This window comes from Lissotriton vulgaris, chromosome 5, assembly GCF_964263255.1.
Source record: "Lissotriton vulgaris chromosome 5, aLisVul1.2, whole genome shotgun sequence".
Lineage (NCBI taxonomy): Eukaryota > Metazoa > Chordata > Amphibia > Caudata > Salamandridae > Lissotriton > Lissotriton vulgaris.
In genome coordinates, this window is record NC_141693.1 from 200,816,021 (window position 1) to 200,840,544 (window position 24,524).

The following is a 24,524-nucleotide window of genomic DNA, read 5'->3' on the forward strand; positions in this document are numbered from 1 at the left end:
AGTGTTTGTTTTTCATATTTATCAGCTGATTATGGTCGGTGAATGTGTTCTTACATTTAATGTCTTTACCTGTTTTATTGGGAGCACTTTATCTAATGCCTGCAGCGCGTACATTTTCATTTATTCAGTGTTGCATACAGGGTTTTGTTTGTAGTTTTCTCCCAATTCAGCATGTTCGGCTATGGATATTCATTTATGGATATTTTTTCGGAATAATGATACATCTAATATTAACGTGTTCTATTATAAGGCGCTTCCTACAACACATTTGCATTTCTATTCGCTGTAAACAACAGATGTTACTATTGTTAACTCATAGTACTTTTGATTATTAAATACATTGCTTTAAGGTTTAATAAAGCATTTTACAGAACACTCATTCACTTTGTTTACAAAATGTACAAAAGACTTCTCAAACCCTCTTAAAGACAATGTCAAGACCAGGCGTGGGGCTAGTAGGCTTTGCCCTGGGTGCTTGAACTTTACCAGAACTGTGCTCTGCGTGATTGTTTCGAATGACATCAACGTGCCTAGAACTGATCTCTGCCCATGCCGTCAGCAGTATCCCATCACTGAAATCATAGTAGTGGCAGGAAATACATCTTAAGACTGATGATCACCATGATATCCAAGGAAGTGACACCATCTTTGACCCATTGGATTGGCCAATAAATCATAGCTTTTGAAGATTTGTTTTTGAAAACGCAAGGTTGATGAACGATTGTAAAAAGTGATTGTAAACCATTCGTCATGGGGTCGAATTATTTCCCTGTATGTTTTAACTCTACTCACTGGTGTCAGGAATAAGGATTATAGTCTACGAGTAAGGAGTTAGTAAGGAGTTTTATTCACCATTTTCTCCCTTCTATTTCCACGATAGGACTCCCCCACAATTTACACACACAGGGGCTTTAAGAGCCTCCCATTGATTAGGGTAGTAGCTCAATTTGGTACCCAACCTGGCCAATGTGTGGAGGAGCCCTATGATGAAGCACACTATCTTTGGGTGATGAAGGTTCTCATCCTAACGAAGGGAACATTTCTTTGAAGCTTCCTTCATTCTTGATAGAACAGAGAGTAAACACCTTACGCACTCGTTCACGCCTAGAATACTTGTTGGTTTATGGCCACAGCACCTCCGCTATTCTTCTTTTTGTGAAACGGGAACAACACATGCTCACTTTGTTCCATTTTTAGGTTGTGGTCTCGCACTTCCTCTCTCCACCGAGCCTTCACACCAGCACCTTCCTGCCACACCAGGCAGGGTGGCAGCAGGCCACAGGCAGATCCGGGGAGGGAAATAACACTGAAGCACACCGTGAATCATCAGTTGAGCAGTCAGTCACCGAGCAGTTCTGTGTCATATGAAGCACCATGTCTTAGGTTCTTACAGTTTTGAGCAGGCTCAAATATGAAAAAAAAATACCACACAGACAGGTGCAGCCTGTATCTGAGGATTCCCATGGTCGCAATAAGAACCATGGTTCACGTCTTCGTTCCTGACCACGATGAAGTACCAAATGTGTCATTGCAAATGGGGAGAACAGGAAATTGCTCCCTTCTCTGGGGGTGAGTGCAGGGCATGCTACATACCGTATGCTATGGTATGGCGTGGTATGCTATAGTATTTTCATTGCATTTATTACCCTTGACGAGCTGCTGAATAGGTTTTATGGATGGGTAGCACGCACCTCCATAGCCTACTTACGGCATTACAGATTTCAACGTGAATACAGTTGACAATTCTCATTGGGAAACATCCTTTACAACGCAACTTTTACAACGCAAACCATTACAACGCATTGCGCTGGGGGGCGCTCTAGGATAAGGAATACGTTTAATTTACAATCCAACACCTTCCCTAGTGTCCATGGGGACTGGAGTTGGAATAGTAAAGTAAACTATTCACTATCTAGCACCCCTAAGTGCTATGCGTTGGAAAGGTTTGCGATGTAAAAACCGCATTGTAAAGGCATGCGTGGTAAAAGCATGCGTTGTAACGTCATACATCCTTCTCATTATCACAGCTATCATTCAGTTCACGATCACTCTCTCATGCCAAGTTATCATGCATTGGGTACAGTTTGCTATGCTGATGCATAGTTAGGTTTATTCTTCAATAACTAAACCAATACCATATAGCCTAGAACAAAGTTTTGTTCCAGTCCAAGTACTGCATAAGTAGCCTTCTTCATCCCAAGTGCGCCACGACATGAACCTCAGTGTACCAAAGTCAGTTTGTGGCAGGATCCCCCAGTGGCTGCCGAATTCAGTCTAAATTATTCATATTGTGAGGAAGAATACCTTAACAGACAAAACACAACAAATAAAAGCAACTGTGAAAAAAATACATTTAATGGGAAACTTCTACAACGAATACTTAAATAAAAGCTTGGATTCCTAGAGCTAAACTACAATGATTTTCTTTACCTCGAAAATGTGTTTTGGCTCCCCTCTCCTACTCTTATTTGACCACTACAACTGATCCTACATCTAAGCCTGAACCTAACTAAACCTTATGTTATTTGATCCCCGTATCCTACTAATAATTCTGTCCCAATCATACACTTGGTCATCCAAGGGCACAGTGTTCATTTGACAGGGCCACAGAGAGACTAGGGACACACTCTGAAATAACACGCGCCTTCCAGCTGCCAGGAGGAAACTGGGGTTTCAATTTCAAACGCTGATCCTTTCAGTCAGGGGTAAATGTACCCGGGGTATTCTGGAAAGGAACGAGAGAAACTAGCCAGAGACAGAGGGGACCAGACCAGTGCCTCAAGTATGGTGACAACCAGAAGCGGAATGGTAGAGAGCAATTATAGGTCCCCCTGTTCCACAAGACACCTATGAAGATTGGGGCGCATGGGTCTTGGGCGGGGTATGTGCAGGCCGTCATGTCCAGTGGGGCAGGATTAGAGAAACAGGGGAGGAACCACCATTTTGTTCATGTATTCACTATTTCTTTTATATGAACATAGCATTCACTCTGTAAAAGATCTGCAAGGATTTTCAGGAAAAGGGCCGCTAGTTTCTTTGCCTTCCTGTGGTATGTACGTCATCTCCCTCAACTGCTTATCCTATCATAGTGCGGTAAGTGGGGTTAGTGTCACCCTTGACTATAGTATGGGACTACGCTTTGTGTGGACCTTGGAGTATGCTGTTGAACGCCTCCACAAAACATGAAGCAACTCCACTGGCCTCACTGTGGGGGAAACACCAGGGCAAGACACTAGCTGATGGCTTTTGTCCACCACAGTACTGATGGCTTTAGGGAGAGAATAACACTATTGTAGCCTGAGACGCGAGACCTAGTGTATAGAGAAGAACTCAAGGCCCTAATGAAAAGTGTGAGAGGGCCCTGGGAAGTGAGGGAGCTGGATACCAATAGAAAGGTAACATTCAGGAAAGAGGAGAGAGTGAGACACTAATGGGACGGTGAGACAGAGCTAGGCACTAATGGAGGAGAGGAATCACCCAGGCATTATTGACTAGAGAGAAAAGGACTCAAGTGCCATTGGGAACATTGGAAGATATCCTTCACCTCCTGAAGAGGAGAGAAAGGATGAACAATATAAAAAGCATTAAGATAAGGCAAGTGCTCAGTGACAACAAATAAAGAAAAACTGTAAACAACATTCCGGGACATTATTTTTAAAACATGATTAAAACCTTTTATCCTGTGGGTTTTTTATTTCAAACAAATTAATTCAAGGAACAGTTTAGTTATTTGCATTTGGCTTATTGTTTGGATAATATTAAAGGTATGTATTACTGTGTCTTGCCTCCCCTCACAGAACAGGTATGATTTATTGAGTATTGCACTGGTTACTTGGCAGTGGAGGCATCCATTTTAGAGTAATAGTTCTTTCTCATAGGGAGAGTCAGTTAAAGATCACAGATCTTTGGTGAGTAATAATTGAGTCTAGACAATGGTGTGGCAAGGTTGCCATTTGCCCCAATGCAAGGAAGGAAAATGGCCCTATTGTCCCATGTTTGGATAGCAAAAGGCAACTATAATAAACATCGAGTGTGTCCCTCACAATCCTTCAGGGTACTTCTGCATCTGCTGTGCTATAGATAGCTTCTGAGTTATTCTTCAAACTCCATCAACAGTTGTTAGTCTAAATGTATTACTTGAAATCAATAATCTATTATAATTTATCCTTACCCCTAAACCACCCACTTAAATCTTGGTACACTTTCTCTCGTGGTAGGCTGTTGTACTTGACACAGATGGAACATAACCGTTCACTCCAGTCAACAAATGTCTTCACGGTGTGATTGTTCCGCCAGCGAAAGTACTGCTGGTATCTGCTTGAGTTCATGGTTTTCAAGAACCTGGCAAGCTCCTCTGGGGATGCAAAGTCATCAATGTGGATAAAGGCATCCTCGGGGACAAAGAGCTCATAATTTGCCCTTGGTGGGCCCATGACCACGGGTACAGCTCCGGCAGCGAAGGCATTCGTCCACATCTTCTCAGTGATGTAGTCCTGGTGGATGGAGTTCTCAAAGGCCAAGTAGAACTTATATTTAGAGACTGTTGGAAGGAGGCACTCCGAACAAAGAGGTTTCTTGACTGATCGGCCATACACATCAACATGGATGTGCGCTGACAAATTCTTGTAGTAGGCAGCTCTCTCCTGCTTTTTTTTGTAGTTACTGATTACCCAAGAGACCAAACCTGTCTTGTTTGAGATGGTCAACGAGTGAGATGTTTGTGGCACCAGCCACCCGTAGGGCACGAAGATATCGGAATCCTGTCGGTAGGTCATTGTCCAGTTGAATAAAGTGCCGTTCAGTGCATCAAGGCTTCGGGTGTGTGAAGGGGACTCCAATGTTGCCCAAACCCATAGTTGCCCTGGGGGCCTTTTCTCTACAGGCAAGGCCATGCCCCTAATCACTAGTTCCTTGTGGTGGAACACTACTACGTCAGCCTGACTGATGTCACTATGGTTATCTGTTAGCCAGCAATTTGGTATGCCATAAAGGTTTGAGCAGGTGTCCATGCTGATGTTCTGGGGTGCATGGAAGGGCCAAGACCAGATCAAAATGGTAAGTGGTGGTGACTGCTGCATCCGGTCATTGATTAAGGAGTAGAGTAAGCATTTTAAGTTCCAAAGAGCAGTGGCAAGCATGAACATTCCTCCCAGGGTCCTGCAGCGGTGACGTCTAAGAAGACATTGCATCCTCTGCCAGCCTTCAATGAGTGAATAGAGTGGAGGCCTGACACAGCTGGTCTGCCTCTTTTGAACTACGTGGTTGGATCTTCAGGGTTCTCAGTTTCTCAAACTCAAGGCCACTGTCTCTGCAATGAAAAACATAAAGAGAGTTAAATACCGTACAGATCATATGATGAAACTAAAACAGGCCTTACACCATGGCATTGCTTTTTGCAGCTGTTTTCAGGAGAAACAAAAATTTAGCAGCAGAGAAACTATTGGCAGGAAACAATGATCTAGTGCAGTGGTCTTCAAACTTTGTTACATGAGGCCACTCCTTGAGAAAAATGTGTTGGAGGCAGGCCCACCATTAAACCAGCAAAGGGGTAGATCGAGATGATGGTTTTCCTTTGTTAGAACACTTGGGGCCAGATGTATGACCCTTTTTTGTAGCCGCAAACAATAGAACCTCCCGTTTGAGGCCGCAAAAAGGGCAATAGCATGTACAAATGCTATTTTGAGAGTCCCTGACTTGCAAAACATAATTTGCGACTCTCACTATTAGGAAGCGACTTTGCTTCCTAATAGCGAGTCAACATGCTATGTACTAGTGTTTTGCGACTGCATTTGCAGCCGCAAAACACTTGCAGTTTACCACCTACTTCAAGTAGGTGGTAAACAACTCGCACCTTTGTGTGTATGTTGGAAAATATTTTTTAAGAGCGGGTAGTGGTTCCAGAGACCACTTCCTACCCTTAAAAAAATGAAACTGAAAGGTTTCATTTTTCTTTTTGAAATGCATCATGTTTTCCTTTAAGGAAAACGGACTGCATTAAAAAAAAAAAAAGCGGCTTTGTTGAAAAGCAGTCCCAGCCATGGTGATCTGCTGAGCCCAGTGGGCCACCATCCCTGGGAGAGCTGTCATTCCCAAATTAATTAATATAAATGAGCCTCGCAATTTGCGACCCCATTGGGAATCGCAAACTGTGTGAGGTACACTGTTGTACATCGGAAATTGCGCCTCTCAAATTGGGCCTCGCAAAAGTGTTGCAATTTGCGATGCTCAATTTTCTTAGTCGTACATCTGGCACCCGGTGCTTGTGTGCTGTGAGTGTAGCATCTTGGCATCGAAGACTATCAGAAACAATAAAGGCCACCAGTGATTGTAAATAGCACATAGCTTTAAAATTGAAAAGGGCGGTTTTCAAAGCCTTACCAAATCTAAAATGATATTAATTTAGTTAAATAAAAAAGGGCTTTGGATTGCCCGCACCTTGTTTACCACAGGCACATAAAGCAACAAGTCGTTTGAGCATTGGAGCTCAAGGCTCTATCCAGTTATGAGTTTACAGATCAAGAAGCGGATGGTGGAGGAGAAAGGAATTCACTGAGAATTGTTTTAATGTACAATGTTAAGCGCCTTCAAGTGACCAATCCTTCGCAATAGGAGCCAAAGAAGGGATTGAAGTGTTGGTGAATACTGGGCTGCAGCATTCTGGATTTATCGCCTCAAAGGAGATACTGGTAGGCCTAAAAAAAGGTTATAACTGGCCCCAGGACAGGTTATCACTTCGCAATTATGATAGACGTGTTTTCATAAGAAGTTACGCCACTCGCAAGTTATACCTGTGGTTGTGTCACTGCCCTGAATTCTCCACCACAAGTTGGACTTTGGAAAGTAAGCCAAATGTCTGAAAACACACTTTCTACAAACTAACCGATACATAAGTCATACCTTCGCAGTACTTGTTGCACCTGCCCTAATCCTACAGAAGCAGCGCAGAGACTGCTGGAGCGCTATACAACAGCTACAGATAAAATAATGTAAATAATAAAGGTTGCACAAAACAAGGTCAGACACCGCTGACGTAAAATTCCAGAAAGAGGTGGCCCAGAGTCAAAAACAAAATGTAACACCTCAGCAACCTGAGGATCTTGTAATAAATGGGAATCGAAAATACAAGCAAACTTTGGGGCATATTATCAAGCAGGGCATTAAAATTATCGCTGTTTTAGTGGCAGAAAACTGCTGCTAAAGCGGCGATAATGGGCTTGATAATATGCCCGGGAGAATTCCAATAGAAGCTCATGTTCACACCAGAACATGGGGTTCTATTGGAATTCACAAGGCCATATTATCAAGCCCATTATCGCCGCTTTAACAGCAGTTTTCTGCCACTGAAACGGCGATAAATTTTAAAGCCCGGCTTGATAATATGCCCCTATTTTTTTATGCATATTATTTTTTTGGACAGATTCCCATAGAAACGAAAGCCATAATTCTGAATTCAAGATGAAGTATAACGACCTCAGTTTTAAAGGAATAAAGGTTCGGAGGGTTAATATTTGGCACTTTTTTAAAGTAGAACTAGCTATTAGCATTGCATGGTACCTTCACGAGTGTACAGAGGAAATGACACAGAACGTACACATTGGCCCAATGTGAACAGCAGACACTTTCATGGAGGAATGACTTCAACTTTATAGAGGGCTTGGAATGGAAATATAGAAGTGCAGGTATCTTATACCAGAGAACCTACTTGCTTTTGAGAAGTGCTGGTACTCTCCAATTAAAAGTATTGCACCTCTGCTGAGAAGTACTCTTCCTCTCAAAATAAAGAAGTGCATGTACTCGGTCCTTGACAGTGCAGGTCCATTTAGAGTGCATAACTGTCAAGCTTCCTGGGTCCATGTTTGATGTGGTGGTTTAGACCAGGTTTTTTCTTTTGAATTGTGGTACTTTTAGTCCCGTTTTATAATGAACAGGACTACAAGTTCCAGAATTCAAAGAAAAAACTTGGACTGGAGCAGCACATCATGCATGCACCTGGGAAACTTGGCAAGGCTGCTGACTTGACATATTTATGGATGTTTCTCCTTTCACTGCAACTAATACTGAGACAGAAGAAATGCATACATTGGAAGCTAAAATGGGCAAACACCAAGCAAGCAGTACATTCAAACAAAGCTGGGAAAAATATGTTTTATTGAATAAAAGATCAGTATTTGATGGCAAACTCCAACTACATAACTCAATATTAGCATATCCAGACTTACTATAGGGGTTGGCAAGTATTGTGATTAAAATGCAAATGCCAAAATGAATAATGTTTCGACTAACATACAGACTAAAAAGTCTGCAGATATCTTTAAAAAAAGAATTGCAAAGTGCTTTCTGCATATATGCCAACATTTTTGGGCAGGCAAGTGGGAGATTTAAAAATAAATAGTCCAGCCAGATAATGTAGTTTCCCTTATATTGAAGCAGAACCAATCTGCTTAAATTGGTCTATTGTCATGTATGGTGACAGACAATCAGCATATTATTTTTGGCAGCGTAATAACATAAAGCTCTCCCGGGGGAACTCTGTACACCATTTTGTTGTTGATTGTTGCTAGGACGAGTACATTGGACCCCCATAAAAATTGTCCTACCTCCTTTCCCCTTCTTTTGATATCACAGCTAGCGTGCCTTGTGCACGGGATTTGTTGTTTTAGGTTACCAGGGGCGGGTCTTACCCGCCTCGTGGACCAAACCATACAGTGAACCTCCCACGCACCCTTGACCAGGGTTCTTGTTTGACACTCTGCTCTGGCTCACGAGTTCAGGGCACCCCAGACGATACCCCAACATGGAGGATGTCCCTGGCCTCAGCTTTGACGAAGATACAATAGCCGAAGCATTAAGGAACACACCCTCCCTACTTAGTAATCCACCGACAGTGGCATCAGGTACATCTGGAGCGACATCTAATGAGTGGTCTACCTTGAGCGACATGAAAAAAGAACTAATCAGGATAACAATCCACGGATTGATGATGACTGAGTATCTAAGGAGCAATATTGCCCCACAAGGCCTTATTGTGAACATCGTCCCGAGATTGTTCCTGGAGGATAATCGCTTTAAGGTAGACTGGTGCCAGGTTTCCTGGAAGTGCACCAAGGACCTGCTATTCCTGATTAGTCAGACAGCCAAACGACTAGCTGAGGCACTCCAAGAAAGAATCTCTGCCCTAGAAACGACCATGAAAAATGCCACTTCAAAAAACAACAAATCAGCATACACGACTAAACTCACTGAGATCAATCAGGAGATGACTGATCATTATGATTTTCTGCTTAAACAGAAAACATCCAAATTGGAGAAGGATATAGCGAAGTTCTCTAAGGAAAAAGTATACCCCTACCTTAAGGATGGTTTCAAGGGGAGCAAGAATAACTACTCCTCGGACGACAATTCAAACACCGACACCAGGCGTGGCTCGTCGAGCAGTGACTCCAGTGGAGGATACCAAGCAAGAAATGCCAGAGCGACCCGCCCATGGCAACAAGGATACCATCAAGGACCAATGTTCCATGGCCCACCGAATATACCTCCACCATGGCAATACCCTTTTTACCCCCAGGGCCCCCCGCAATTCTACCCCCTCAATCCGCCTCCTTTTCAGGGCAGAGGTTGGGGCAGAGGAAGAGGGCGAAAGCGAGGCGGGAACAAAGGTATTCAGTGGCAAGATCAGGTGCCAGAACCAACGGGGATGGAAACCAGGAGCACGACGTCCAGGGGGAGAAGAGCTTGATTGTTAATCTCTCCAAGAGAACCCTCACCGACGCAGAGAAGACAGTCCTGGAGAAAGGACTGGGGTTTGTCCCTACTCCGACCCCCGACACCTTCCATGAAATGATAGAACTGAAGCAATTTTTCAGGAAGGTACGCCTCCGAGCGTTCTTTGACAACAAACCGGACATCCCCTGTGAAGACACTGGCCTCAGGAAACCCTCCACTTTCACTCCAACTGATGGGATGGTCCCCCCTGAGGTATTGACCTTCGAAAGAGCTGTGCTGAGAACCCTAAAGAACAGACCACCCACCAAATCGTTCAACAATCTCTCTAATGATGAGAGACGGGCAGCTTCCTCACTTGGCACTGACACCTCCATTGTGATAAAGCAGGCCGACAAAGGGGGAGCCACTGTCATTCTCGATTATGACGACTACGACCAAGAGTGCAGACGTCAACTGTCTAATACCAATCATTATAGACCATTGACTGAAGATCCCACTAACCGTCTCATGACCACCGTGATGTCCCTGGTCATTGAAGCAGAGACCAATGGATGGGTTAGCAAAAAAGAGGCAGAATTCCTGGTGACCACAGACCCTGTAACACCGTACTTTTATATCTTACCAAAGATACATAAGGGCATCACCCCTGTTCCAGGACGACCTATTGTGTCGGGCATCGGTTCTATCTTAGAACCCCTCTCCCAGTTCTGCGATGCTTTCCTGCAACCCCTGGTCAAACGCATTCCATCCTACCTTCAGGACACGAGAGATGTTCTTCGCCTCATTAACGACATGGATGCGAGAGAAGACATCGATCTTCTCTTGACACTTGACGTGGAAGCACTTTACACGAACATCCCCCAACAAGCGACACTGGAGTCCGTTGAAGCAGTCCTCCGACAAGAGGAGTGGATGTCACCTACACCCATCTCCCTCATCATGGAGTTGGCCCATTTGGCATTAACTGAAAACTTTTTCAAATATGAATCGTCCCTATACCATCAGATACGCGGTACATCTATGGGCTCGACCTTTGCGCCGAGCCTAGCCTGCATCTACATGGCATCGTTCGAGGAAAGGTGTATCTACCCCCCTGATTGCAATCCTTTCCGTGAAAACATCACCTGCTGGCGTCGTTACATCGACGACATCCTGGTATTCTGGAAGGGGGACCAGATTACCTGTGAGAAGTTTTGTCTGTGGATTAACCAACAGGACCCGTTCCTCAAATTTACTGGCACCATGTCTAGTGAAAATATTCCTTATCTCGACCTCACCATTGTGCTGGAGCCCACGACAATAAGCACCACCCTCTACAAGAAAGAGACGGACAGGAACAGCCTACTACCATACAACAGCCACCATACTAAGTCCCTCAGGGACAACTTACCATTTGGGCAGTTTCTCCGCCTTCGGAGAAACTGTAGTTCAACTGATGACTACAAACGACAGGCTCGCTCCCTCCAAACTAAACTCTTGGACCGGGGTTACCCCACCCGCCTCCTGAAAGATTCCACAAAAAGAGCTCTTAATAACAACAGAGAGGCCCTTCTCGAGGTGCACCCAAAGATACCAGACGATAAGATCACTTGTGTGACCTCATTCACCAGGAACTCAGTATTCATTAAGAAAACTGTCAATGCCCACTGGGGTATCCTGAACTCGGCAGGACTGGAGATACCCCGTCCACGTTTCGCCTTCAAGAGGACGGCAAACCTCAAGGATACTCTTGTGCATACTCGCCCCAAGAAGACCACTGCTCACACTACCAAGACTTTGTGGGATCTCCCGCCTGTGACTGGACACTATCGGTGTGGCACATGCGTTGTTTGTCCACAGACCATCCAGGGCAAATCCATTACCCTGAATCACACTTTTACATGGACTTACAGCAAGCATACGAACTGCAACAGCTCCAAGTGCATATATGCCCTGATTTGCCCTTGTAACTGCCTCTATATAGGGATGACCATGCGCCCTGTCAAACAAAGGATAATGGAACATAACAGTAACATTCGTTGTCATAAATCCCACACCAAACTGTATGACCACTGTAAGGAGAAGGAACACCTCCCCGAGAACATTCGATGGGCTGTGATTGAATCCCTACCACACCTCAATCAACAAGCACTCTTCATGCATGAACAAAGATGGATACATCGCTTGCAGTGTGACACGCTGGGTTTAAATGACGGGGTGCCCTGGACGACTCTCGCCAGATAGTCATGATTCTGGACACATTGTCCACTGTTATTTCCATAGCTGTGCACCCTTGATTGTTACACACGTAACCCCAGTCCAAGATGGCGCTCATACTAACGCGCCCGAGCTGTGTAGTCCTTCTTCTTTACTGGCTGCCTTGCCAACTAGGCTTTCCGTTGCCTAGTAACGTGACGGACACACCCCTAATGTGCGCGCGCTACCTCCCTCTCTTAAACCCGGAAGCGGTCTGCTCAACCACTCCGGCTGTCCAGACTTTGTTTTCTTGTGGGAGGGGTAGGTGCATAGCAGCTTGCCTGCAGCGACGCTAGAGGTAAGGAGCTGGGCGGGCTGGTTATCGGCTTGTTTCCTTGACTTTGTGCCGACCGCTTAGCATTTCCGCAATAACCTGTGATCGGCTTTCAAATCCTTCCCCGCTGGGCACTTGCCTTGTTGTCTTCTTCCCCTTTAGGACTCCCTCATCTCGCTGCTGGCCCCACTCGGATGGCCCGTGAGGTTTCTAGGAGAAATATTAGGGGTGAGTGCGCTGATTGGCGCACCAATCAACTTTCCTTTACAGAGTGTCAAACCACGTTCTTCCCCGGTCTTCACTGTATGGCTCGCTCATTTAGAGCATAAAAATTCGAACCTCCTACGGGTGGCTGACCACTGTTACTCACCACCGCGTCGCCTCGGGGGGTCTGATTGTACATGCGCTTGGTCAGCTGATGTAGGCGTTATCATTCATTTTATGACATGGTTCACTGCAAAATTAGCACGCGACCACTATTGAGTGCGAGCACCTTCCACGCACTGATCAGAATTAAGTGAATTCTGATCTTCTCTCTCTCCATCGCACGAAAAAACCTGCTGCTTCTATTATCTAGACATAGCCATTCACTGGGCACGCATGCTTTGGATAGCATGCACACTAATAAACACAGAAAATAAGTCACTAGCAATTGACTGCCAAGGAGCCATTACCTGTGTTTATACTGTTGTTTCTCTTTTCTTTTTCAGTTCCAGAAAGTCCCCTCTATGGAACCATTACGATACGACACTAATTCAGGTCGTATACTGGTGTCCTTATAAAACTTTTAAGGAACCGAGTAATTTATGAGCACCCAGGTCCTGATGAATCGCCCTTAGGGCGTGAAACATGTTGACCACTTCTTGCACATAAAGGGTTGAATACGGGTTGGTTCCATTACTTGCCACCCCTTAGTACCCCTTTCCTTTTTACTGAAGCAGGAAGCCTGACCAATAAATTGTTCATCAACAGGACTTCCCTGACTTCTTTTAACTTCACCACCACGCTCACTATTACACTCCCTTTGGCCCCTCACACGCACACACCCGCTGGCCCAGAATTAAAGATCTCCACTAAAAGTGCAGCTTTCATCGCTGCCCGACGGGCATTGCACCGCCAGCCCGCCGAAGGAGCAAGGCACCGATGATGAGGCTGGACAACTATCGACTGGGGCTACAGTTGTGGTCCTGTTGATAGCCTGTGTGAGGTACCTTTTCATTCTGGAATATGGGTCTACACTGCACACTTGAGACCCTTTCTTCACCCCTTGTCTAGATATCTTGAGAGAGAATTACAGGTTGAGCCAGATTTCTTAAGCTCTCCCGGGGGAACTCTGTACACCATTTTGTTGTTGAGCGTAATAACATAACCCAAAAAGAAACAGAGTTCGAAACTCTGTTTTGTTATGCGCTATGTAAAACTGCCAAAAATAAAATGTTGAGGCCTGTCACACTCTAATCTCCCCCTCCAATAATTAGGGACAAAGCCTTAACCCCATGCATGCTCATGACGGAGCCACTCCGTCATGAGCCGCGGTTGTGCTGTGCTCATGACGGAGCGGTTCCGTCATGGCCCTGCCGCCGCTGATTTCACGCCTGCGCGGCGCGTTCTATTGAGCGAGCGGGGCCATGACGGAACCGCTCCGTCATGAGCACAGCGCAACCGCGGCTCGTGACGGAGCGGCTCCGTCACGAGCATGCGAGCGCCGCTCGCCCCCTCCCCCCCAGCGCTGCGGCAGAATTGCCGCCACAGCGAAGGGGTTAAGCTTTGCTGTCAGAGGTCATTCTTGCAGGGGGATACAGGAGTGTGCATGACAGGCATCAACATTGCGCTTCTGCCTTGTTTCCAGCAGATTGTGATTTGGCAATCCAAATCGGGTTCCAGCGTGCAGAAATTGAGAGGCAGGAGACTTGCCTTGAAACCGGTGGTCTCCCGTCTGAATCAGGAGGATTGGTAAGCATGTTTCTGGTACACTGCTCACTCTCCCTGCCTCGCTGCACACCCTCGCTTCCTAACAGTGCTTTTTTAATGGTGTTTGTTATGTTATGTTATGTTAATAACTATTTCTAGAGCGCGCATACACCCGTAGGTTTCATGGCGCTATTTGTAAGAGACACAGGGTACAATTCTAAGCATAAGCCTGTTGGAAAAGCCACGTTTTCAGAGACTTTCGAAATGCCAGGAGATCATTGCTTTGTCTACTGGGCGGCGGGAGGGAGTTCCAAAAAGTGGCCGCCAGATAGTAAAAACAGCTGCCACCTTGACGTTTCTTCTTAAATAGGGGAACAGTTGCAAGAGCCGAATGAGCGGATCGTAGGTTGCGCGATGGTTTGTAATTGGTGACCAAATTCCTAATGAATTTGGGACCATTGTCGTGCAGTGCCTTAAAAGTAATGCATCCAGCTTTGAAGGCAATTCTTTGGGCCACTGGCAACTAGTGGAGTTTTTCCAACCCAGCTCTAGCTGATTGCCACTTGGGTTGTTTCCAGATGAGCCTGGCCGCCTGGTTCTGGACCTTCTGGAGGCGTTTTAACAGACCTACTGGAAGCCCCAAATAAAGGCTGTTTGAGAAGTCCAGGCGGGAGAGTACAAGGGCTATAACTACTTGAATGAGTGATGAGTGTGTTAGTAAGTGAGCTATTTTTCTGATTTTTCTAAGTTGAAAAAAACTAGAAGAGACGACCACTCCTCCCTGTCCTTTTAGTGATAGATCTGCGTTAAGAGTGATCCCTAAACTTTTAACTGAGTGGGTCTTCGGGGAGGAGTTCCCATATCAGTTGGCCAAAAATGACGACCCCCAACTCAGTTCGCTTTTCCTGGGCAGGATCAGTTCCGTCTTGCCCGAGTTAAGTTTGAGATGGTTAAGGGTCATTCATCTCTGTATATGTGACATGGTAGCCAGGCATTCAGCAGCTGAGTCCAAAGTGTTTAGGGGAATAATTAGCTGAAGGTCATCAGCATAATTTAAAATGGTGATTTTATGATTTTTTACAGAGTGTAACAACGGGCTGAGATATAAATTAAATAATAAAGGGTAAAGTGACGAACCTTGAGGCGCCCCACAGGTAGATGGAGTCCTGGGGACCGTGAATGTCCCTATTCTCACAGACTGTGTGCGGTTGGTAATAAAGGATGCTATCCAGTTCAGGGCGGGCCCCTGAGGCCGGCCTGCTCGACACGGTTGATCAGAATATTATAGTCAACCGTGTCGAACGCGGGCGACGAATCAAGAAGCACCAAGGCCTGGTAGATGCCCTTATCTGAATTAGATCATAAAGTATCCTGAACTGCCAAAATGACAGTTTCTGTTGAGTGAGATGGTCGAAAACCTGCCTGATTTGGTTCTAGATATTCAGAATTTTCAATAAAGTTGGACATACGCCTAGATACATGAGCCTCAAGGAGTTTGGATAGAAAAGGGAGAAGGGAGATGGGCCTATAATTGGCCGGGTCCAAGAGGTCTGCTCCAGGTTTTTTCACTAGTGGGATCACCGTGGCATTTTTAAATTTGTCAGGAACCTTGCTTTGTGCGAGTGATTCATTTAAGAATGGGAGGATTCCTAGTGGTATGGCTGAGCACACCTCCTTCAGAATATGAGGTGGGCAGCTATCATTAGGGGAGCCAGACTTAACTCGGGAAAGGAGTTCGGAGAAAGTTTTTGCATCAATGGGCGGAAATACTTCTAATGTAGAAGGATTATAATAGATATCATCAATAGTATCCCAGCAAGATACGTTTTGAATACTCTTCTTGATAGTGACAATTTTGTCAATAAAAAAGTTATTTAATGAATTGCAAAGCTCCTGCGTAGGGGCCAAGGGAAGGGCTGTTCTTTCACAATTGCATAAATCATTTACTATATTAAAAATGTCTTTAGATTTATTTTGGGAATTTAAAAATTTACCTGAAAAATAATCAGTTTTACTTTGTAAAATAATCTTTTGATAATTTCTGCGAGCAGAAATATATTCCTCCTTGTCTTGTAGCTTATATTTTGCTCTCCACTTTCTTTCTTTCTCGCGCACCTCGACTTTTAGGTTTTTGAGATCTGAGGTGAACCACTTGTTTACGGCGAAAGAAGCATTTGAGTAGAAGTCCAACTGCCTTTAAAAATATGGCTACAAAATACAAAACAATAGGAATAGGCTCCCCCCTTCATAGGCCTCTACATCCCCCCAGGGGGGCGCACCCCACAGTTTGAAGACCACTGATATAGCACAACATCAATATGCACTGCATACCTGCCAACGGACCCACTTCAGCAGCAGACTCCCGATTTTAGAAGCTAAAAATGGCTTTATGAGAGCTGTCTCCCGTATAAAACCACTCTACTACAATACAAATCAATGGAGAAGATATATTCTCCCGATTCGTTTGTTAAATCTCCCGCTTTGATGTTCTAAAATATTGGCATGCTTGGCAATGGTATACTCTTTTTAATAGGGGCAGGTGGTGCAATGGACTTACTCTTTATAGGCGCAGCTATGTTTCCTGGCAACACAGGCCTGATTTAGAATTCGGCACATGGGTTACTCAATCACCAGTGTGGCTGATATCCCATACGCCTGATTAAAAGTGTATTTTCGCCTATGGCTCTTGTTATAAGGTGGACAGGATGTCCGCCATGTTTGTGATGGAATAAACCAGCTGGAAATCTCTAAATCAGGCCCTTAGTTCCTCTCTATAGCTGTTAGTTCCTGTATTCAGTCGATTAAAAAAGGAAAGGATAGAGGTGTCTCATTACCTTAAATGCAAAATATATACAAATTTCCTGCCTTTCTCATTGTTCCGGTGCATATCAGTTTCATGCCCGACCTTAGCTTTCAGAACCATGCCAAGCCAGCCAGTGCTTCACAACAATTAGAATTAAAATCTGAAGGCAGCTATGGACCGTGTGAGTGCAATCTAATCGTATCCTGGTTATATTATAAATGTACTCCTGACATGATCTCCAGTCTAACTCTTCGCTTCCTCCCTACTTTTGTTCCCTTGTGTCTGCCTTGAGATTTTTAAATTCATTTAGGCTCTCATTGGACAGCTTGGTGAAGAGACGCCCAGGGTAAGAGTCTCTGATTTCAGAGATATCCCCTCACCAAATTCCAGCTATTTCTAGATGTGTCCCAGTGATGATGCCGGAGTCTTGTTCCAATTTTTGACCTCATCTTACCAATCTTGAGAATCCTCTATCCACCGGACCTTTTTGTCTGCTATGAAGTGTAAAGGGAAGAAACACTTTTCATTCACTATTTTATCAATGACCAAATCAATCTAATTCAAAGGAACTACTGACTACCAAGGTAAAGTTTTGAAGGTTTATTTCAAAGCCAAAAATAACTGAACATACAAGCACCTCAGCAAGAGGTTAAGAAAGTAAACGGGCACTAATACAAACATAATCCTATGCAGGAGTCTCATCCAACTCAAAATAAGAATGAGCGTTATTTCTCAAAGCATCAGGTAAACAATAACAGTTCCAATTTTGATCTTGGACTGCATTGACCTAAAAGAAAGAAATATTAGTAACCTATCCCTACACTAACACTAAAGTGGCGTCCCTGCTTAGCATCATCCCCAGGCAAGAGAAAAAGGTGTCAGCAGTGAAGAAGTGTGGAGAAGTGTGGCTCACTGGTTAGAAGCGGCAGACCCTGAAGCAGAGGTCGGTCCGGGACCAGGGTTCAATTCCCGACGCGGCAGGGTCTTGGGTCAATGTCCGCGGACTCGATAATTCTAGCCTAGATGCCTATGCTAACCATGGGTCCCACTCTGCAACTCTGGGCAATAGCTTGCTTAATCTCCACAACGGCCCCAGCAGAGCCGGGGATGCCTGGCTTCATCTTGGGGGTGCCCTCTCACAGGGAAAGCCAGGACGGGTTCCCCAGTGGTATACAGCGCCAGGACGCCACGTAACGAGGTAACAGTGGGCTTTACAAGTATACATACATTACATTACATACATTACATTACTTCTTCAGAAGTACACTCACTTTGCATAGGTAAGTAGCCAAAGCTACAGAGCTCGTTCTAAGATGCTCCTTCTTGTTTCTCCTCTAGTCCTCATCTCCTATTTTGATTCTCCTCTCTCGGGGCACTGTCCCTAATACAAAATCCCAAAACAATAGAACACGCCCTTCGCACACCCCTTCAGGCAGGTCTTCATTCTGTAATTTTCCATCAAAACTCTGACTTCATCCAGAAACCGGTAGGTTGACCTTGAGTCCCAGGCACCTTCTCCTCTAAAAGTATCATATCTACATTCCAGTATACTCCCATGGCGCCTGCTCCTACCATCCTAACTCCTAAAACAAAGGGATATTCTGCCTAACGAGACATGTGTCCTTGCACCTGCAACAGAAAGCCTGTGAGCAAATCGATCTTGCACGCACACAAATTCTACAGTCTACATCCAACTAAGAAAAAGAGCCTTTCCAAGGAAAATACATTTTCGGGCCTACAATATTCATCTAACATAAGAAATCACAAATAGGCCTTTTCTTAAACGTGTATGCGATCAGGTCTTTGCACATTTAAACATATATTTCTAAAATCATATTATAAGCATTACATTCACATTCATCTAATGAGTTACAATTCGTTAAAGGAATGAGCAAATGTACACGTGTAACTTTAATATGGTGAACGTCTTAATCCTAAAGTCTCACTTTACACGTAAACTAATACATTCTGCATCATCTAAAGCACATCTTCGATTAAACTCTACTTTGGTCTGTATAAACGACATGGTTACATTCCTAAACATGCTAGTATATGCTATTTTAGTACTACATTTCTAATTGCTACATGTTAATAGATCCCTCTAAATATGCGGGTGCTAACTACCAGTGATTATGATGCACCCCTACAAATTTCAGAATAACATGGCGCTCTATCACCAGATAGATGACTACTATCTGCATGGGCATGGACATATCTGACCCTTTTGTCTGTTATTTCCCCTGATTTCCAGGACAAATCCGACTACATTTTACACCTTCTCAGAGCAGGCGTAACATTTCTGCAGGAGGGTCAGTGGGGGTTGTGGCGTTGGGCAGTACTGGAGAGGGCTTTTCCACTCCCCCATGTTGTACTCGGTAGAGAAAGGTTGGGGGCTACACAGCCGGAGCACTGCCATCATGCCAGTGATGTGTGGATGAAGGCGCACTGCCATCGGACCAGAACTGTCTATGGGGAAGGGGGCAGGACTTGCAGCCCAGAGTAGTAATTTGGGCTGTGTCTGCTGTGGAGTATGGACAAGGGCAGAGGGGGAAGGGAAGGGAGGTGGGAGCCATGCCTTTACCAGCCACAGCCTGCAGGCTGGCCATGGTGAGACCATTGTATGCTTCCCTATGGTACTGCAGGGATTGGGCAGGGGACAGGCTGTAATCCAGCCAATAGGCTCTGCCCTTCCCATCGCAGTGGTTCAGCGTGTACACATCTGAGCCCAGAATTATTTCTAAACCAAGAATTATGGGGTCCTTAATTTTCTGACCCGAAAATTGCAGATCCAGAGGGGCCGCCTACTTTAAATTTTGAGTGGCGGTATTCCATGTGGGCTTTCTCCTCACGTGGAATTCCGCCACTTGTAATGAGGGCTTTAGAGTTTTAACTCCTCATTTGTGCTGGGGAAAGTACTACACATAGCTGTGATAATTCTCTCTGGAGAGAATGGATGTATGATGTTACCCATTTTAGCTGCCACATACTGATTGTTTCCATGGGGCAGTAGGACAGTCGACTCACTAAAAAATGACAAATTAACACTGAAATCTTCCTGAGCCTTTGTGTCTTTTTCAGTCTGATCAGCGATCTCCAGTTCTTTAAGTGGGATGAAAAGTGCTTGAAACTCTTCCAATGGTGGGTACTAAGAAGCGTATCTAAGAGAAGAGATGCCACTTCAAACTGCTCACACACGCCTACAAAGCGCTCCACAACACGGGACCAGAATAACTGAACAAGTGCCAGACTTTGCACCAGCCCACCAGACTCCCTTGCCCTCGCCACCGTCGCCCGCATCCATCACACATGTGCCGGAAGACGGTCTTTCTCCCGCCTCGCCGCCAAGGCCTGGAACGACCTCACCCTCCAATTCCAAACCGATACCACCCTCGCCAAATTCAGGAGAAGCCTCCAGACCTGGCTGGAGAATAAGCCCCTCCCCACGCAGCGCCTGGATACCCACTGGGGTGATGAGTGCATTTCTACAAATACAAATTGATTGATAAGCCTACAGAAGAGATATGCCCTATGTAACCAAGAAAGTGGCCTAAAACGTGAAATAGAATCCATTTCTAGATACATTCAAAAATAAAGACCTACCCGACAAAGATTAACTGAAATGAGTGGGCAACGAGGTATTAAAAAGTTTATATAGCACTTTTATCCTGGGATAAAATAATAAAACCCTTGATAATGTAAAGTTGTTATCGCTACTCTCGGAGAGTCAAGTGTACAAACAGAACACTTGGCTATTCATTTGGAATAGAATAGTATCTTAGGCTCTATTGTATCAGTGGCAAACATAATTATCCACTGTCTTGCTTTATTCCCGTGTCACTAAAAGGACTTCCAGTAATTTTTGCAGGTCTGGAATATTACAGGCAGGCAGGTATATTTTTTTTAGCTGAAAAAGAACAGAAATAGAATCCTCCTTCTGGGTTTAAAGTTCTTTTTTAGGTCTTGCCTACAGTCAACTTTAGCTATTATTATCGAAAAACCGAAATGTTACCAACATATGTACGATGGTCTTTGGTTCCCGACTGAAACCATTGGCTTATTTGTTCTGTGTCGTTCGGCTGTTATTATTATTATCGAAGTTCTTAAATAGCGCATAGCTACCTGTAAGGTTTCCCATTTCTTGAGGACAGAAGTTAGTAGCCTAAGAACGTGACCTAAAATAGCTACGTTTTGAACTTCTTACGGAAGGAGATTAGAGAGTTGCAGCCTCTAATAGACTTAGGAAGAGTGTTCCACATCTATCAGAGTAGAAAGCAGCACTGATGGTTCTACAGTTTCTGTGTTAACTGGAGTCTGTCAATCACATTTTAGATCAACTCCGAGGTTACTGAAAGTCTCATAAAATGGTAATGGCTGTTTTTCTGTGTCCTTTTCCCGCCTATTGAGAATTGGTATTGCAGTATATGAAGGAATATTTTACCTCTCTGTCTCTCACTTTGCGTGTCGTCCCTCTCTTTTGCACTGGCGGCTGGCACCGGTAAGAGCGGCGAGGCAGGGGGTTAAGGCGTGGGCAGGAAAGTCAACATACAACGGGATAAGTCAAATTAAATTAAAAAAAACAAAACCACTCACCTTGCGCTCACTGCATTGGCAAGTCGGTGATGCGGAGAGCAGAAGGTAAGTTTTTTTCAAATTTATTTAATTTTACTTATCCTGTCATATGTTGACTTACCCGAACCCAACCCCGCAGTCTCACCACTTTTACTTGTGCCGGCCGCCCCTGCTCTTTGTATCACAGCGCAGGCTGCAAACCAGTGCTCTCAACCATTTGCTGCTCTCCTCCTTCACTCTCTCTCCACACTTCACACTCTGCTGCTTGTCCAGTGCTCCTCCAACTCTTCTTTTACCACAGCTTCCATCCTTGCTTTTGTCTCCTTCACTTACCACCGTCCCCTCCCTTCTCTTACTGCCGCTTGTGGATATTGGCTTTGACAATACCTGCACATCTGTGGCACAAGCATTGGCAAAGCCAACAGCAGATGGGACACCTGAGAAGGGTGTTTCTTTGTCAGCAACTGTAACACAAACCATTCAAAGATGGCTGACTGTACATGCATGTGCATGGATGCACACGCCAGGGCAGCCATCTTCAAATAATTTTTTTAATGACAAAGACATTCCAATGCAGCCATCTGTGTTTGAATGTTTTTTGCCATAAAGTGTGCAAATAAACATTGGCAAATACAATAGCTAGGCAGCCTCATATTACAAATGCAACCAATTAGCTCAAGCAATACTTGTTCTTCTTTGCCGATGATCAGTCCTAGTAAATGCTGGGCCAAGTAGAGCTCTGATCCACTTCTCTTTGTCATCAACTGTAACAAAAAACATTAATAGATGGCTGACTGTGCATGGACGCACAAGCCAGAGCAGCCATCTTCAAAGAATTTCTTTTAATAACAAAGACATTCCTAGCCAGCCATCTGTGTTTTTATGTTTTTTGCCATAAAGTATGCAAAACTAAACAAACAATAGCACCAGTAGCTCGGCAGCTGTATATTAAAAGTGCAACCTATTACCTCAGACAAGGCTTGTTCTGCTTTGCCAAGGACCAGTCCTGGTAAGTGTTGGCCCAAGCAGAGCTCTGACCCACTTCTCGTTGACATCAACCGTATCAAAACCATTCAAAGGTGGCTTTTAAGGACATATACATTCCACAGCAGCCATCTGTGTTTAAATGTTTTTTGCCATTAAGTTTGCAAAACTAAACAAACATTGGCAATGCCAATAGCTCTGCAGATGCTTATTAAAAGTGCAACCAATTAGCTTGGACAAGGGGTTGGGAAAAGTGGTTGATTTCACTCATAAACTCAAGCTTATAGACAATTCCATACATAACATGTGTATTTGTAAAGTGCATGTTCACCCAGAAGGGTATCTTGGTGTTGAATAACAGATTTTTATTGTTACCCAACTCAATGGTACTCATTTTATCAACTTCAGAAGGATGTAAAGCTGAGTAGACCGGCCCGAGATTTGAACCTATGACCATGATGTCAAACAGAGGCCCCTACAGTGGACACATTAGTCTACTAAGCTATTAGACTCGGTACAAGTGAAATACAAACCTAGAAACATTCTGTTGGGTGCAAGACAAATCGTAGTTTAATGCTTTAAAAGATGTGTAAAGAAGGTGTAATTGAGCCCTTCGAATCGGCGGAGTGGCTGTCGCCAGTAGTGCTGGGAAAAAAAATCGGAAAGCCTTGGACTGCGTGCTGTTTTCAGGCCACTGAATAAACTGATCTTTACTGATTGTCAATGTCTCTCAAAACTTCAAGATTTGTTCACTTCAAACAGACAGGCTAAATACGTTACACCTGATCTTTGTGCAGCTTATTACCAAATTCACCTCACACATAATTGGAAATGTTCACCACCTTTTTTATCTCAGATGGGACACTTTGCCAAATGCTCATGCCTTTTGACTTGGCAACTGCCACTGCAATATTGCAGAAGAATGTGGATAATTCTTGGGGGACATAGAAGATGTCAATACTTTCCAGGACGACATCCTGGTTCTTCTACTATCAATGGAAAGTCAGAACAGGATCTTGAGTAAATAATTAAGTGCTCTGAGCGATAGAGGGATGAGTCTCCAAATGGAAAAGTGCACATTTCTTTGCAAAGAGTGATAGGATTGCACAAAACCCAAGGGGCATTATTGTAGGCCATAAAAGCTGTACTAATCCTTCAAGTAAAGATCAACTAGATTCATTTTTTGGGGTTTGCTCATATTACACATGTTTTGTGGAGTGTAACTGCATCTTTGAGAACTGTTATGAAACAGAGCACTACATTTTATAATTTGAGCAAATGACAAAATACGTTTGTTTTCTAAAAGATTAGGTAGTTCAGAATCTAGCAATATCCCCCTTTAGTGAAAATTAGAGTGCAGAGTCACAGTGGACATCAGTAGCACTGGATATTTGACTGTCCTTTCACAAAAGTCTCAATGGAAGTATCATTTAGTCAGTACTGTGGCATTTACATCAAGAACCCAATCTAACGCAGAAAAGAGGCACCTAGCGATTTGAAAGAGAAGCGTCGGGCTGTGCATGAGCTTTTGAAAATTTCAAAATGTTCTTGTGTGGTAGGCATGCTACTCTAAAAACTAAACACAAGCCCTTAATCTTCTTACTTATAAAGACTGAGACTAGTCAAGCCACTTCCACACAGATTCAAATTTTAACCAAGCAGTATGAGTTCAGTGTCCCAGTAGACTGCATTTTAGGAAGGAATAATTGTAAAGAGATTACTTGTTTAGATTATCCAGTGTGTTGATTGGAAGTACTGAAAACATGACTGGAAAAGAATGCATTGTAGCTCAGTGAATGAAGACGATTGGTTGAGACATCTAAAGACTGATTGAGTTTTGGTTCAAGTCAAAGTTTTGATGGAGGAAAATGGACTTGCAAAGATACATTAGATAAGGAACTACAAGTATTCTGAAAAAAGAACAAATTTGCTGTTATAAGTGACGTTATGAATTGAGGAGACAAGTTTGTACCTCCTGAGTGAATGAGATAGTCTACTATTGGGGTTGTCCACAAGGGCCAT

At 44.2% G+C, this 24,524-nt stretch overlaps 1 protein-coding gene across 1 annotated transcript in view; it reads right to left on the reverse strand.

The window, feature by feature from the left end:
* Positions 1-2,345: 2,345 nt before the first annotated feature.
* FUT7 (fucosyltransferase 7) overlaps positions 2,346-24,524 on the reverse strand; it is a 58,994-nt gene continuing 36,815 nt past the window's right edge. Inside the window, exon 2 of the mRNA XM_086921158.1 lies at positions 2,346-5,308. Coding sequence (XP_086777284.1) covers positions 4,155-5,189 — 1,035 coding nt within the window. The 5' untranslated portion in view covers positions 5,190-5,308 and the 3' untranslated portion in view covers positions 2,346-4,154. The remainder of the gene's footprint in view (positions 5,309-24,524) is intronic.